This window comes from Sturnus vulgaris, chromosome 5 (assembly GCF_052056855.1).
Source record: "Sturnus vulgaris isolate bStuVul1 chromosome 5, bStuVul1.hap1, whole genome shotgun sequence".
Classification (NCBI taxonomy): domain Eukaryota; kingdom Metazoa; phylum Chordata; class Aves; order Passeriformes; family Sturnidae; genus Sturnus; species Sturnus vulgaris.
In genome coordinates, this window is record NC_142247.1 from 62,707,308 (window position 1) to 62,721,867 (window position 14,560).

The 14,560-nt window shown below is 36.9% G+C and overlaps 1 protein-coding gene across 1 annotated transcript in view; it reads left to right on the top strand.

The window, feature by feature from the left end:
- The window catches only part of CCDC146 (coiled-coil domain containing 146), a 59,608-nt gene that overhangs the window by 20,690 nt on the left and 24,358 nt on the right, over positions 1-14,560 (top strand). Inside the window, exons 2-3 of the mRNA XM_014869050.2 lie at positions 1,416-1,498; positions 6,228-6,434. Of these exons, the coding sequence (XP_014724536.2) occupies positions 1,416-1,498; positions 6,228-6,434 (290 nt within the window). The remainder of the gene's footprint in view (positions 1-1,415; positions 1,499-6,227; positions 6,435-14,560) is intronic.

Below are 14,560 nucleotides of genomic sequence, written 5' to 3' on the forward strand. Positions count from 1 at the left end.
AATGAAAGGCAGACCTTCTATTCTCAGGGTCTCAGGGAGCAAAGTTTTGCTACCATGAAATATTTTTAAACAAATCTTCAAAAATACTTAAACAGTTACCAAGAAAATATATACTTCCTTTGACATATTGGCATGCATTCTGCTTCAGCCATAGATTAGTTCTAGATGGTTTCTTCTGAATATTCTGAAGGTTGTATTATAACTGCTGGGATTTTCTTGGTGCTGTAATAATTTCACTTCTTATTTCAGGAGATCTGCATAATCACATTTCTTGGCAGGGTCCCGTAGAATTTGCAGATTTGACTTGCTGCCCCACAGGGCTAGCCATGGACTTTTATAGAGGTGGATCAGCTTACATTTTAAAATTGGATTTAACCTGGTTCTCCTTACTTGTGACCAATGGAGGGGAAGAAAGATTTTCTAAAGAAATATCACCCAGGAATAGCATGGCCAGCAGGACAAGGGTAATGATTGTCCCACTGCACTCAGCAATGGTGAGGCCACACCTCAACTCCCATGCTCAGTTTTGAGCCCCTCACGACAGGAAGGACATTGAGGTTCTGGAGCGTGTCCAGAGAAGGGCAATGGAGCTGGGGAAGGGTCTGGAGCACAGATCTGATGAGGAGCAGCTGAGGGAGCTGAGGGTGTTCAGCCTGGAGAAAAGGAGGCTCAGAATAAAAATTACTGTTCTCAACAACTACCTGAAAAGAGGGGTAGCCATGGGGTCAGTGTAGGTGACAAATGATAGAGCAGAAGGAAATGGCCTCAGGTTGCACTGGGAGGGTTTAGGTTGGATATTAGGATAAATGTCTTCACTGAAAACGTGGTCAGGTGTTGGAATAGGCTGCTCAAGGAAGAGTTTGAGTCACTATCCCTGGGAGGTATTTAAAAGACCTTTTTGGTCTTGGTGTTTGCTGAAGATCTGCACAGGCATGTAAGGTAATGTGTGCTGTTGCCTGGGGATAATCCAGCTTTAGCCTAGCTTCTTTATTTTTACAATCCTACTGCTTGTGGAGACACTTTAAGGCTCAGTTTTGCCTGTGCAGGCCAGTGGGTTTAAACCAAAACTGAACCAGTTAAACAATGTGGAAAAGAGGTTACTTAGAGCCTGAGTTCAAAGTCAAGACAAAATTATCAAGAAATATTAATACAGACAGAAAGAGAAGAAATGGTACAGTGCAGGTATCACTGTAGTTGTGTTAGAAAGATTCTTTATGTTCTTATATTTATGCTTTGAATTGTTATGTAAATAAGCATTTTTTTTCTGTTTATTGGATTTGGTTGTGTATTTAATTTGTTTTGCTACCAAAGTCTGTATAAACTGAAAGGCTGCCAATTACAGTTATTAAAAGTTACAGCAGAATGAAAGTATTAGTGCTTAGGAGATTTCATAACTGTCTGTCTGCTTTCTATAGCTATTTTCTGCTGGAAAAATCACAGACACCAGAGTAGCTGAGCTGAAGGAACAGTACACCCTACTGCATGAGGCTGTGATAAGGTATAATATGCTTTTTTAGACTTCCAGTAGCGAAAACATTGTTTTTAAAGTATTTTCTGTTCATGCTGAAGCCTAATTGTAATCTAAGGCTTTCTTACAGTTATAGTTCATAAACGAGAAGCCAAAACATGAGGTTGAAAACCCGTATTATTTAATAGGAACTTTCAAGGTAATTTGGGGTACTTAAATACTTGTTTGAAGCACATCTTTGTTTCTAATACAACCATAATATTTTTGTGAATGGATGTACAGACTGCAACAGACAATTTGCAAGTTTAAAATAAATATGTATTTGAAGATCCTGTAGCCAGAATTGTAATATATGAAAAGACTGACCTACTGAGCTGACATCATAGAGAGCAACTGAAGAAGCTAAAGGCTTGTTTCTAAAAAGGAAAATGAAATTGTCACTCCTAAATAGGTGTGAATTTTACCCTCTGAAAATACTGACAGTCACATTAGACAGGACTGCTAATAGATTTTGATTAGAAGCTTAAGCTTTGAAATAAAATGAAATTTGGAAATTAGGTGTAGTAGTTGTCAGCCTGCCCTGCACCAGTACTTGCTGGAGGAGAGAGCAGAGATCATGCTCATAACCTGATGCCAGGCTTGGGCAGGGCATGTGTGAGTGGAAGGAGAGAGACAGAGAGGGGCAAAGGAGGACACAATACTACAACTGTACCAGAACACAGCAGTCCTACTGAAAATACTGCTATACCACATAAGTATTTATTAATGATAATTTTATATTACTTACAGCATACCTGTAATTATCAGTAAAATCAGCATCATGATATTCGTGTTACATTCTTGTAACACATACCATGATATCCACCTTATTAACAATATTTTATCCCACTTTCACTGACAATTCTGTCATTTATGTCAACTCTGTCATTGAAGTTAAAGCCTAATTTAAGTATTCTAAAACTAATTCAGGTTATATCTGCTTATTTGAATTATTCTGGGATTTGCTGTGCCTCCTGGCAGTCTGAATAGCAACAGGTGCAAAGTAATTTGAAAAAGGGTTCTCAGAATACTGAAATATTAGTCTGTCTTGAGGATAGCTGAGTCTTCTATCTTTGTCTTAAAATGGGGAATTGGGATATGGTTCTGACTCTATGAAACATCATCTGACTTTATTTCAGATTACTCAGATAGCAAATCTTTCTGGGAAGAAAAATTAAAAACAGCACTACTAAACCAGTTCACGTTCCTAGAAAATACAAGAAGAATTTTCTAACTGTTCAGATCTAAGATATTTTGTGGGGTTTGGATTAATTAATTGAGAAGGTTTCTACCATCCTGCTATTCACTGAGCTGAAGCAGAAATCCAGTAACTGCTAATTAGCTGATTTTTAGCCAGTGTTAGTTTGAAAACAGTCTTTCATTGGAAAAATGCAAACATATTCCTACATGTTTTATGTATTTATACAATATTCTTTCATTTATGTAAAGGCAATCCCTTTGTGTGTATAGTAAGTGGAATAGGGCCTGAGTGTAAAGAACACTCAGCTGTCCTTTCTGTCACACTTAAAACTAGTCTTAACAGAATGTACCAAAATCATGAAAATATTAGATGGTAGATCACAGCTTTCATTCTTTCTGTCATCCTCACAGGAATATGCAATGGCTATACTTCTGTAAGAAAGTGGATCAGAGAGCATGATGTTACATTCTGTATTAGCTGTAGCTATGTGTCACAGCAGAACACCAATGTGTGAACAAGCACTAATTCCCACAGATAATTTTCTCCTAAAAGAAAGCAAGGGAAATCAATTACCAAAAATCAGTCATGATCTCCAATATATTTTAAAGGCATTAAAAGTGGGATTCAGACAGCAAAAGTGAGAATCAGTTGTCCATATCAGTCAACATTAGTAGACATGCTCATCTGAACAGGGTACCAAGGGTCCCTTAACAGTCGATAGAACAAAATAAGGCCCACACACTTCCTCTTTATTCAGACATCTGCAAGGGTCTGCTTTTCTCCATCAGCTGTAAGGACTGTCCTGGTGGTAAGTACAGTATGTGTGTATATTCTCTTCCTGCAAAGAACCCTTCACAGCATCAATACTGCTTTTTAATTGTTAACTCTTCACTCTAACATGTGCATTACAGTTCTGTTACAGTTGAATTCAATCCCTTTCCAAATTAATGTGTCCTAGTGTTCTTGAAATGCCCTCTTAAGACAAATGACACAAGATGAGGTTTTCAAGCTTCAAGTGTGTTTTCTTCTTTCCTTTATTATCATATAAAAATCTCAAGGAGAAAGCCCTATACATCTTAAGCAGTAGAGTTCCCTGTGACAGCTGTGCCAGACTATTACAACTGATCTCTCTGATATACAATACAGATTTGTCTAATATGATGAATGCAATTTCTCTGTGTGCAGCAAGTTTCCAAGGCTGTTGCCAGTGTACACAGAGCTGTAAGTGTATAGTGCAGTCCTGTGTTTAATAGCAAATTTATTTCTTGCTCTCAGTTTGGCACAATTTGGTATTCTAAAAGCTGAAAGATGTCAACTACAGATAACATCTTTTATACTTTTCTTCAAAGTCTTAAGTGCTTTTGAATTTACGTTCAGTGAGAATAGGCTGTCATCCCATTGTGGTGCTGTCTCACCTGTCCAGTTTGTAGTAAAACTGCATTTAAAGTTGGAGTATCTGAGCTTGTATGTGGCCCCTGAAAACCCTTTTAGTCACTCAATTATGTGGCCTAGCTGTAGATTTTATTTGCATTATCTCAATTTAGGAACCTAATATGAATATTCTGATAACCCAAACTGGAAGAGACTCAGATAATAATGAAGATTCATTAGCAGATTGGGAATCTTATTTTCTTAAGTGTCTGCTAAATTACTAATTATTTCACAAATTCAAAAGCTGCCATATCAGACTGCACAAACGTATTTTTGTAGTCATGTGATTCTGTATGTGTACATTATGTAGGTGTGCAGTTATTTCTTCATTGCCTTTAATTAAATTTAAATCAACATGAAACAATACTGTTGGCAGCTCTAGGGAGCAACATCTAGATTAAACACTCAATTCTTGTTTCTATTTTCTTTTTTTATTATCTTGAAAAAAATCAATATTAAAATTTTTGTTTTTATAAACTCAGTTATGTCTGTGTAACTATGTAAAATGTATATGTTGTGAAAGAATTGTGTTTGATATTATTTGTATAACTATAACCAATTATATTTTCTCCCACAACTGCATACATTCTCATATATTTAAAATTATAAATAACATATAGAATCCAGTCAGTTTTTTATTTTTTATTTTTTATTTTTTATTTTTTATTTTTTATTTTTTATTTTTTATTTTTTATTTTTTATTTTTTATTAGAATAAGTCAGTTTATTTTTCCTTTAATATATATGTGTAAACACATTAAATTATTTGTTCATTATGAAGGCACACTGTTTTCTGTTGAAGTCTGTGGTTTTCTTATTTTCTAGTTTAGAAAAAGGAAGTTATTATCTAGGGAGAAATTTTGCATGAATCAAAACTTTTTCTGCTCTATTATTTCGGCTATGTGCAGTATAGTCAGTTTTGTATTTTGTATTTTTATCATCATTTTACCATCCCAACTCTATTCTTCAGTGTGATATGTAATTTTGTTTTTCTGCTTAAGCCATAAATATCAAATTTGAGCCAAAATTTATGTCTAGAGTTTCTCAGTATGCAAAATTCTGAGCTGCTTTATTAAAAAAAAAAAATATTGCACTGTATTTTTAAATACTAAAAGGCAAGTGATAGAGTTCTTTATTCTTCTACATAATTTGTGACTAATTTTAGTAGACCATTATATAAAAATCATAATGTAGTAATATTGAGGAGGCATACACAGTGTATCTACAGCATAAAGCATAGCTTTAGGTGTGGTGCATTGTATATGAATTTTCATACTGTTGTTCCCTTTAAGAGTTTTCCATAATAATCAATGTATTTTACTAACAGCCTTTAGGATGTTTTCATCTGTCACCACATAGGTTCCTAAGTTAAGAATCATATTATGAATACCAGACACTGGCAGGAGTTTGCTGTTTCTGTGGAGCTACTCTGGTGATACAAGTCAGATCAGATCATTGATCTCCAGGCCTTAGAATAAGTTTTTTCCAGATGTCCACAAATGTATTTTCAGCTTGTGTATCATTACATGAATTATTTCAGGTCTTGGTAGCACGACAGCAGTAGCATTAGATGTAATTCATCACTGGGTAGATGTCCTGGTATTTATTAAGAACTTAAAGTTGTCATATAGGCCAGACTGGACCTTGTCCTGTTGAATACTTCACTTTTATAAGTCTCCACACTGAATCAGATCTAGTCTTTGTCACTTCTTAGAATAAAATGGATTCCCTGTCTCTTCATTTTTGCCCATGAAGTGTTAGATAAATAAATTAGACTAAGTAACAGTCTGTCATCGGTTAAAATTAGATAAGATGAATCTCACTCCAGCTGTAGGTATACAGAAACCCCCCACTGAGACCAGATTCCATTGCTCTCATGGCATCATAGGATGATTTGGGTTTGAACAGAACTCAGGAGGTCCAACCTCCTGCCCAAGGTAAGGTCAACTAGGAGGTCAAACGATTATTCAGATCTTAATTCCATCTCATCTTGAAAACCTTGAATTAAATATTATAGGTATGTAAAGAAGTATAAATATAAAGCTTGTACTTGACATTGCCTAGTTCTAAATTAGTCTATTTAATGTAGTTTACAGGAATCTGAAACCCAGCTGTTCCAGGAAGCCAAACGCCTGAGTGCAGAACTGGAACAACAATGTGAACTGGAAAAAGCAGAACAGCTCCCTGAAGAAGCTTCCAGTGAAGCTTCCCAAATAAGGCAACAACTTCTTAGCTGCCGAGGTGAATACACTGCTGTTAAAGGAAGAGTGTATGAAAATCGGTTGAAGATAGAATGGTAGGTGAAAGTGGTCAAATGGTGCTAATTTTATCATAGCCAATTAAAAAAAAAAGATAAACAGAATAAAAATGCATCTCCTTTACATTTTACATGGAAACATTTCTTGACGGATGTTGTTAAATGAATTGCCATAAACTTTCCCCAGTTACAGCAACATGTCAGTGATGAATAAATTTACGATGGTGAGATTTGTAGATAGTTTTTAATGTAGAACATGGATGGGGTTCTTTAAAATGCTGTTTAAAATTTACTACATTACATGAATAATATTTAGTAGGAAAAAATTAACATGAGCAATTCTAGTCTAGAATACCTTCAATACAAATGTTTAAAGTGTCTCAGAGACCTGTTGGCTTGGATTTTATGGAACAATGTCGTAAATAGACACAATGCTATTTTTAACATCAGTGGCACGGTATATTCAAGTTTTTCTATTCAGGTATTCAAAGGGGAAGAAGTACTTGTATATTCTAATGTCAGAAAAATGATAAATTTGCTGTGAAAAGGGTGAAATCTTAACATTTCTGTATAAGGACAACAGTCCAAAATTAGCTTGGTATTGTGTACATTTCAATTATCTGCATACTTTGTAGTAAAATTACAAGCAGAAGTATTGCATTTGTAAAAATATGTATCTAGGCAGATGAAATCAGACTTTTATTTTGTGGGGGACTTGCTGTTTTTACCCATTTTCAATTCAACTGTAGTGTTGGTGGTGTATATAAACACAAACATGCAATATCAGCATCTCAGCAGTTAAGATTTTTATTCTTATTTTCAAGGAAATCATGAACACTGTACACACTGCATGGAGCAGGTTTTTCTGGCAATTCTTTCTTGACTTTTTTTTGGTTTTTTAGAGCCAAATGTTTGCTGTAAGAGAAAAAGAAACTGAGAATGAAGCAAACTGGGAGTGGGAAAGAAACATGGAAAGCATCTGGAAAAAATTATTTGCTATGAGATAACTAAGAAACATGAAATTTCCTGAAATAATTATTAAATACAGAATTTATTGCAATTTCCAAGCAGTCCAGAAATGAGGTCTTCAAAAGTATCATGCTTTTTAACCATTTGTCCTCATATCTTTTGAACATTTTTCACTGATTTTGCATCAATTTCCAAAAAAATTAAGAGGATTTATATGTTTAGGCAATATTTTCCCATTCTCTATTTTCTACCTCCAGTCAAAAGGAGAACTCTATTCTATACAAAATGCAGTGTAGGTATTATTTCGATTACCCTTGCACATTTACTGTGTTAGTTTTTATATATGAACTGAATATCTTGCAGATTAAAAATCCACTTTTTGGGTCAATCTTGCTGTAAAAAATGTTCCTTCACAGTAATAAGAAATGTATGTGTTAAATATTGCCTGGGATCAAACTCAGCTGTACAGTCTGACCAGAGGTCCGTGAGGTGCATTACCTAATGGAGACCAAAAGTGCAGCCCCAGCCTCTTGTGATGTGGGAATTTCACGAGCCAGATACAGTCCTCTGTGTTTGGGAATCCTCAGTTGACCCCTATTCCTTTGAACTTCTCCTGTCTTCTCCAGAACAAACTTCTGACATTGCAACATGCTGGGTGAAGCGTTCCAAAGATTAACTGCATAAGAGCTGCCACCTCCTTGCTTTTTTAACCTGGCTCCTACAGCTTCATTCAAGCCCTGTAGTTCTTGGATTGGATGAGACAATGAGCATCTGATTCACTGCTGCAGAATGGATTGATAGATCTCTTTTGTACAGCCCCTTCCCCCTCTAATTTGACAATATTTTTCAAACTCAAGAGCTACAGATTATTTAGTTACTTCTTGTTTGAAATCTGTTTTATGCCTGATTGGGTCTTATGTGTATTGAGGGTGTGAAGTGGGACGGATGTGCCTTGGTTATATGTGGATTTGCTTACTAGGAGAGAAATTCCAGGAATATTCAAGAAATTATACTGATTTCAAGTTGAACTAGTCTAGAATGAACAGGACTAGCACAATACGTGTGAAGAATGGGTGAGTGAATGTAGTGGAGAAATGAGAAATGAACTATGAAGAAAACCACATGATGGGTGTGAATACATGTTTGTAATGGAGGAATGAGTTTGGTGCCTGTGAAAGACAGTGAAAATGAATGTCCAGAATAGAGTTGTGAATAGCAGGTGATCTAATACTAACACTGATGTAAAATGAAGATCTATGTGCTTGCTGGTTTTATCCAAAGAGTAAAGCAATGTTTTCTGAAATATCTGTGTGCATGGACAATATCACAGACAGAGGGGAGGGAAGCTGTATCAAAGGTATTTGAAGTTTTCTCGGGATAAAATGTCATGGTTCAACCTCTCTTGGCCCTTGATCCTTCTGGAGCAGAGTTTCCCTTGTTGTCCAACTATATTAATACAGTCCCAGCTGTGCTTGGCACTTACAAGTAAATTTCTCTTTGGGAATTATGACTAATGGCTGTTCAGCCTGAAAACAAATATGTTGTTTATTTACTTTTGTATGTATAGCAGACAGGGAACACGGAGGGGGAAAGATCTGAAGGGTTTATCTGTGTCTCTTTATCTACTGCTTTATCCTTTTTTTAGAATGTCTACTCAGACCTAGTGCTGAGCTGGAAGTGAAACATCTGATCTTGTTTCCCTGGTTCTGCAGAGCTCTGTTCCCCTGTTTCTGTAAACCTTTCTTTCTCTGAAGCATCCCTCTTATCTCTGATGCCTTTGTTTCCTGCCTTAATTCACTTTTTCTGATATCTAAGAGTACTTAGCACCTTTTTTGCACTCAAATTCAAATCTTACAACAATGACAATTTATACTTGAGGAGTCATACAGATAGGCCATAATATTAGAAGTCTCAAGGTCTCTTAATATTCCATACTCTTCTATCCCTATTTAATTTCCTAACTGCTTGCCTTTGTAATTTTTTTTCCAGACCTTTCTTGACAGCTGAAGATGTTCCTGTTTTAATTCTTTATTGTTCCAATGAATAGTCAACATTCCCAGAATAAATTAAATTGCTTTCAGCATTGAAGGTTTTCAGGAATTTTGTGACGTTTTTAACAGTTTGAATAGGTATATGAGGTATTCAGTGTATTTCTAAACTCACTTCAGCTGTCAGGGAAGTCACCTTGAGGGTGACTGCGTGGATGAGCTGTGTTCCCACTGTAGGTATGTGCCTCCTCTTCCAGTCTGTGGCCTGCTCTGCCGTATGGATGTACTGGGCTCATTGCTGGTGTGTCTGTCTGAGAGCTCAGGGGGAGAACAAGGGTTGGAAGGATTTCACTAAGCTTATAAAGCTTGGGCCACCATCCCAAAGTCAGAGCTGACTCTGGGAGTATTCTTCCTCTCAAAAACTACTTGGCAAGGGTAATAAAGTAAACTGGAAAAGAGTCATCTCCAGTCAATTCTGCTGAAACTGCAGTCAGAGACATGAAATTTCTTCATCTAATTGATAAGAGGCCTCAGTAAGTAAGATTATAGACCAAAAAAATCAAATAGCAGAACAAGAATGAAACAAACAATGTGATCAGCAAGGAAACTTTAATGTTCATATGAGGCTTGGAGTTCTGGTTTATGAGAAAAAATAAAAAGCTGTTTTCCTTTATTGCACAATGGTATCAACAGTCGTTTATTGTTGAGAAATAATAAATATTAAATCTGAATCTATCATCTAAACAATTAATTTAAAAATAAGCAATTAATTTGTACTAAATTTATCTAGAGCAAGAGTTTGTGAGATTAAAGGTGTCTTCTGCTTGAAAACAATTTTATTTGAAAGCCTCGGTCCAATCTCCAGCTCTCACAGTGATTTTTTTCAGGTAACAAAACAGCACCTTACTGTGGAGGGAGCAGAAAACATTCATAAAGAAGAAAGACTCCCTGCATACTCAGAACAAGCTCCTTGGAAAACCATAGCTTAGAGATAAGAAATGGCTTGTGAAATGATGAATACAAAAGGAATCCAGCTTCCCCCCCTTGGTAGACTCTCTTATCTATTCTCAATATTAGTGGTTCATTCTCTTTTAGTATCCATGGGCCAGCTTTGAATGTAAAATCCCTCAGGGATTGGTTAGAATGAAGAATTCCCTTGGTAATTGGTGCAAACTGTAAAACTCTCAAAAGATATAAAATCCCTGTAAAACAATAGCCGTGGGTATATGCTAGATAGGATGCCTTCATAGAATAAACCATGGATTTGTGCCTTTCTGCATAAGCTGATCTCTTTTCCCCGCTGGTCTGAGAGCTCACCACGAGCCACAATTCTATCTGGGCAAGGCTCGGGAACGTGCTCTGTCACTGAGGGCTGCAGAAGCAGCCTCAGGGATCCCAAAGGGACCCCGAAACCCAGCCAGTGACACCTTACTGAAGTATTCTGTGCAACTGCATGCAAGTCAGGATTGCAAAACTGACTTTGTCCTTGTAGAAGCATTGCAAATAAGGAAAACTATTTCAACATTTGTAATTATTTCGGTATTAGTCACTCAATAATTAAAAAGTGAAAAGTTGAGTTGTTGTCCATAGCTTCTCTAGTAAAGAATTACAGGCCATAAGTAAAATAAATAGCATCACAGCTGAAGTTGTTATCAGCTGTTCTTGTGACTGCATTCTCTGGTACCTACAAACTAATTACAGCTCAGAGCCTTACAGGAAACTCATGCTGGCAGCTTGTCAGCTGTGATAACTTCTACCTGTGGTCACAGATTTTACTTGTGAGGTGCTGAACACCTTCTATGGATTTCCAAGCAATCCCAGCTCAGAGAGAGTAGCTGAAGGAGTTCACTTTCTTGCATGATGGGACTTCTAATGGTAACAGTGTTGTGGTTATTTTGTGAGCTGAGGAAGTGAAATGGACTTCTGTTGACAACTACCAGTACATTTCTTTATCTCTCTGACCTAACTTTTTTATTTCTGTGTCAGCTTGCAGCTGTAAATGTCTCTCAGGGAAAAATCTGGAATGTGTTTTTATTAATGGCCCATTTTTCCAACTGCCTTTTTTAACTCATTGCAACTGCATCTATGATGGCTTTTCATGTACAGTACTGTTATTAGGCTTCATGAAAATAAGAGTAATGTTAGAAACATTTGCACACATTAATCTTTAAACTAAAGAGTTTAATCTTCTTTCTATTGTGTGTATTAGAGGTATAATAATAATAATAATAAAGTCCACGTGATATTGAAAAATGCATCCATCAGGGAAGGGCTATAAAATAATGGGAAATTTAAGTGCCTAATGCCAGTTGCAGCTGTTTTGTTTGTTGTTATTGATGTCTAAGTAAAGCAGTCATGAAGTTGATACCCATATAACACAGATTAAAAGATTCAAAGGCTAAATGGAAAGAACAAAATTTATCTGCTTATCTTACATTAAGCGTCTGTGTTCATCTATCAAATCGGAGACTAAACTTAAATTGTTTGAAGAATCTTATCTGATTTCTAAATGTGTGTTAATCACCCTGCCTCCCCTTTAGAGTCCACAGAGCGATATGTTATCTTCATCTGGTAATTTATATCATCCTAAAACAGTCACCTGGTATGTGAGATGACCTGCCCTTTGGAGGTCCCAGATTTTATCCCTGACAGTAAGAAAGCCCCAGATGTTAGCATAGGGCTGCCTGACTTCTGGCTATGGGCAGCTGGATCAAACTCATTGCTCAAAAGTGAAAGATTTAACTTCTTTCTTTTTATCCATTTTTTCTTTTCACACTTCCACTGTTTTTTGTGTGCAAGTAGTTAGTCTGCTGGCTGTTTAGGTAGCTTAGCCCTTGTCATTCACTGTTGCCTTTGTTTATGTCACAGAAAATGAAGTGTTCAAATCATTTTACTTTTGCTGGATGGAAAAGTCTTTGTTGTGAAACTGGAATGGTTCCACAGGAATCTGTCCTCATGAGTGAGGAATGTGACAAAATGAAAACAGTGTCAACTTTGCTCTCCCTCCTGATCTTTGGTATTGCTCTTTTGATCGTCCAGTGTGATATGAAAGAGAGCACAGCACGGACTAATCACAAGCCATGCAGTACCTCTTTAATCATTTTGCACAGGACTTATTTAATAATATTTTGTGGCAATCAAACAGTTACGGGAATTTGTGCAAAGTAGGCATTCATTATCCTTAGTGTGATTAGGCCAGTCCCAAGGAGTTCAATTAGGAGTACTGCCAAAATGGGTTTGGAATATGATTTTGGAATTTTTGATTTTTTTTTTAATTAATTTAATCAGTTTTGGGGGACAATTGATTCAAATTCAACTTTTTCCTTTAAAAGATTTTGTTTTGCAAACTCACTCACCCTGTGAGTGTTCAAATACTGGCATTCAAATCAGTTGTTAGACTTTACCAGTCCCTGTAGAGGCATACTTGTAGTCTGCCCACACAAATATCATACATGCTGTATATCAGCATCTAGTCTGTGTCTATTTTCTCTTTGCTCTTCATCTGAGCCAGAGCTTCCTATTCATGGGAGAGATGTTGTTTTGTTTTGTTCTGTTTATATTGCAACACCACCAACCCAGTTCTCTTTTTTTTCACTATTTCCTTTCCTTAGCTAAAAATATGTTGCTTGAGACTTCCAGGTGTAAGCTTCACTCCTTTTGTTGGAGGACTCAAATATAAGAAAGAGTTTATTGAGAGAGTGGGGGTGGTGAAGTGGCGGAGGGAATCTTAAATCAGCACTGCTAAAGAGTTGAGCACAAGGTTCTAGGGATGGTCCTCCGTGAGGTTGGCTGCTGGGAGACTGATCTCTGTGCCCATGACCACACACTTTCTGAAACCTGAACCAACACCACCAAAGTCTTGCACTGCTGCTGGGAGGTTTCAGAAGAAAAAAAAAAAAAAAAAAAAAAGAAATAGCAATCAGCTGCCTCTTTTCTGTCTTAGCCACATTATGAGGTTACTGTAACAGCTGCTTTGGGAGGGTGGGGATGCCGAGGAGTCCCTTGCCATTGTTATAGCTCCAAGTGACACAACTGTTTTATGGAAGTTCGTGCCCTTCTCTTAATGCTTCCCTAATTTAAAGAGTTATTTATTCAACCAGACTGCCCTGGGTCTCAACAAAACTTGACCAGCACATCCTCCCACTGGAGTTATAAATTTAAGCACTGAAGTTGATTCTTTGCTACACCTGGGACAGAGGATTTGTTTGTTCCACTTGTTACTTAGCTGCAATCTTTACTTTTTTATAGCCTGCAATCTTTACTTCTTTATAGCCTGAGGCTCTGAAATGTCACTGTAGGTACTAATTGCACTGCAAGAAACTGCCCCCTTGCTCCCAGTGAATAGCACAGTGACTCAGTTAAGTTGTTTGGTTGTGATGGCACACAGACTGCTGTAATCCATTTACCTACTATAGATGCAGAGCTGCTCTGTGCATGCACTGGGGATGTACAGATGTACCCTCAGTAGGGATAATTTTTTGTATTTGGCAGTATTTACTTGCCTGCTACCAAGAAGCTCTGTGTTGTCAATTCAACAAGTTGAACTCCCTTTTATAACCATTAATTCATCTTTCTCAGGGCAGTGTTACTAAATACCCACAATATATAAGAGCTTTCCTGTTTTTTCCTTTCTTCCTTCTTCACTTCTTTAGCATCTGTCCCTATTGTTGCCTGAAATTAAATTGCAATTTAGTTTTGGATATAGGTTAAGATCACTGTGGCTATTTCAATTTACTTTTCTACCATACTTCTTTGGCTTAGCTTAAAACCCCTGCCACTGTTCAGGATTTTTCCCACAGGATCCAGTCCAGATTTGAGGAGCTTCACTTACATTTTTCTGAAGAGTAAATGTGTATGTGAAAACATTAATAGGAAGAACAAGGTTTTTCACTAGCAACTGCACTTTCTTTGATATTTTATGTCTTTGTGGCTATTTATTACCCACCTCCTCTTTCCTTTTGCCCCATTTTCATGTTAACATTTTGTTTTCTGAGGTTGGGAGGAACTGTGGGTGTAGGATGCCACTAGTAAAAGATAAGGGTGAGTAAGGCATGAATGCCTCATTCATGCACTCCTGCAGAATGTGGTCAGACTAAGAAAAACCAGGCTCAAATGTTTAGATGCGTGCTCTTCCATATATACCCCCAGTCCTTCAGGACCCCCTGTCACCAGTCAGCAAACTTCCTTTAAATCTGAGCACCTTTCATG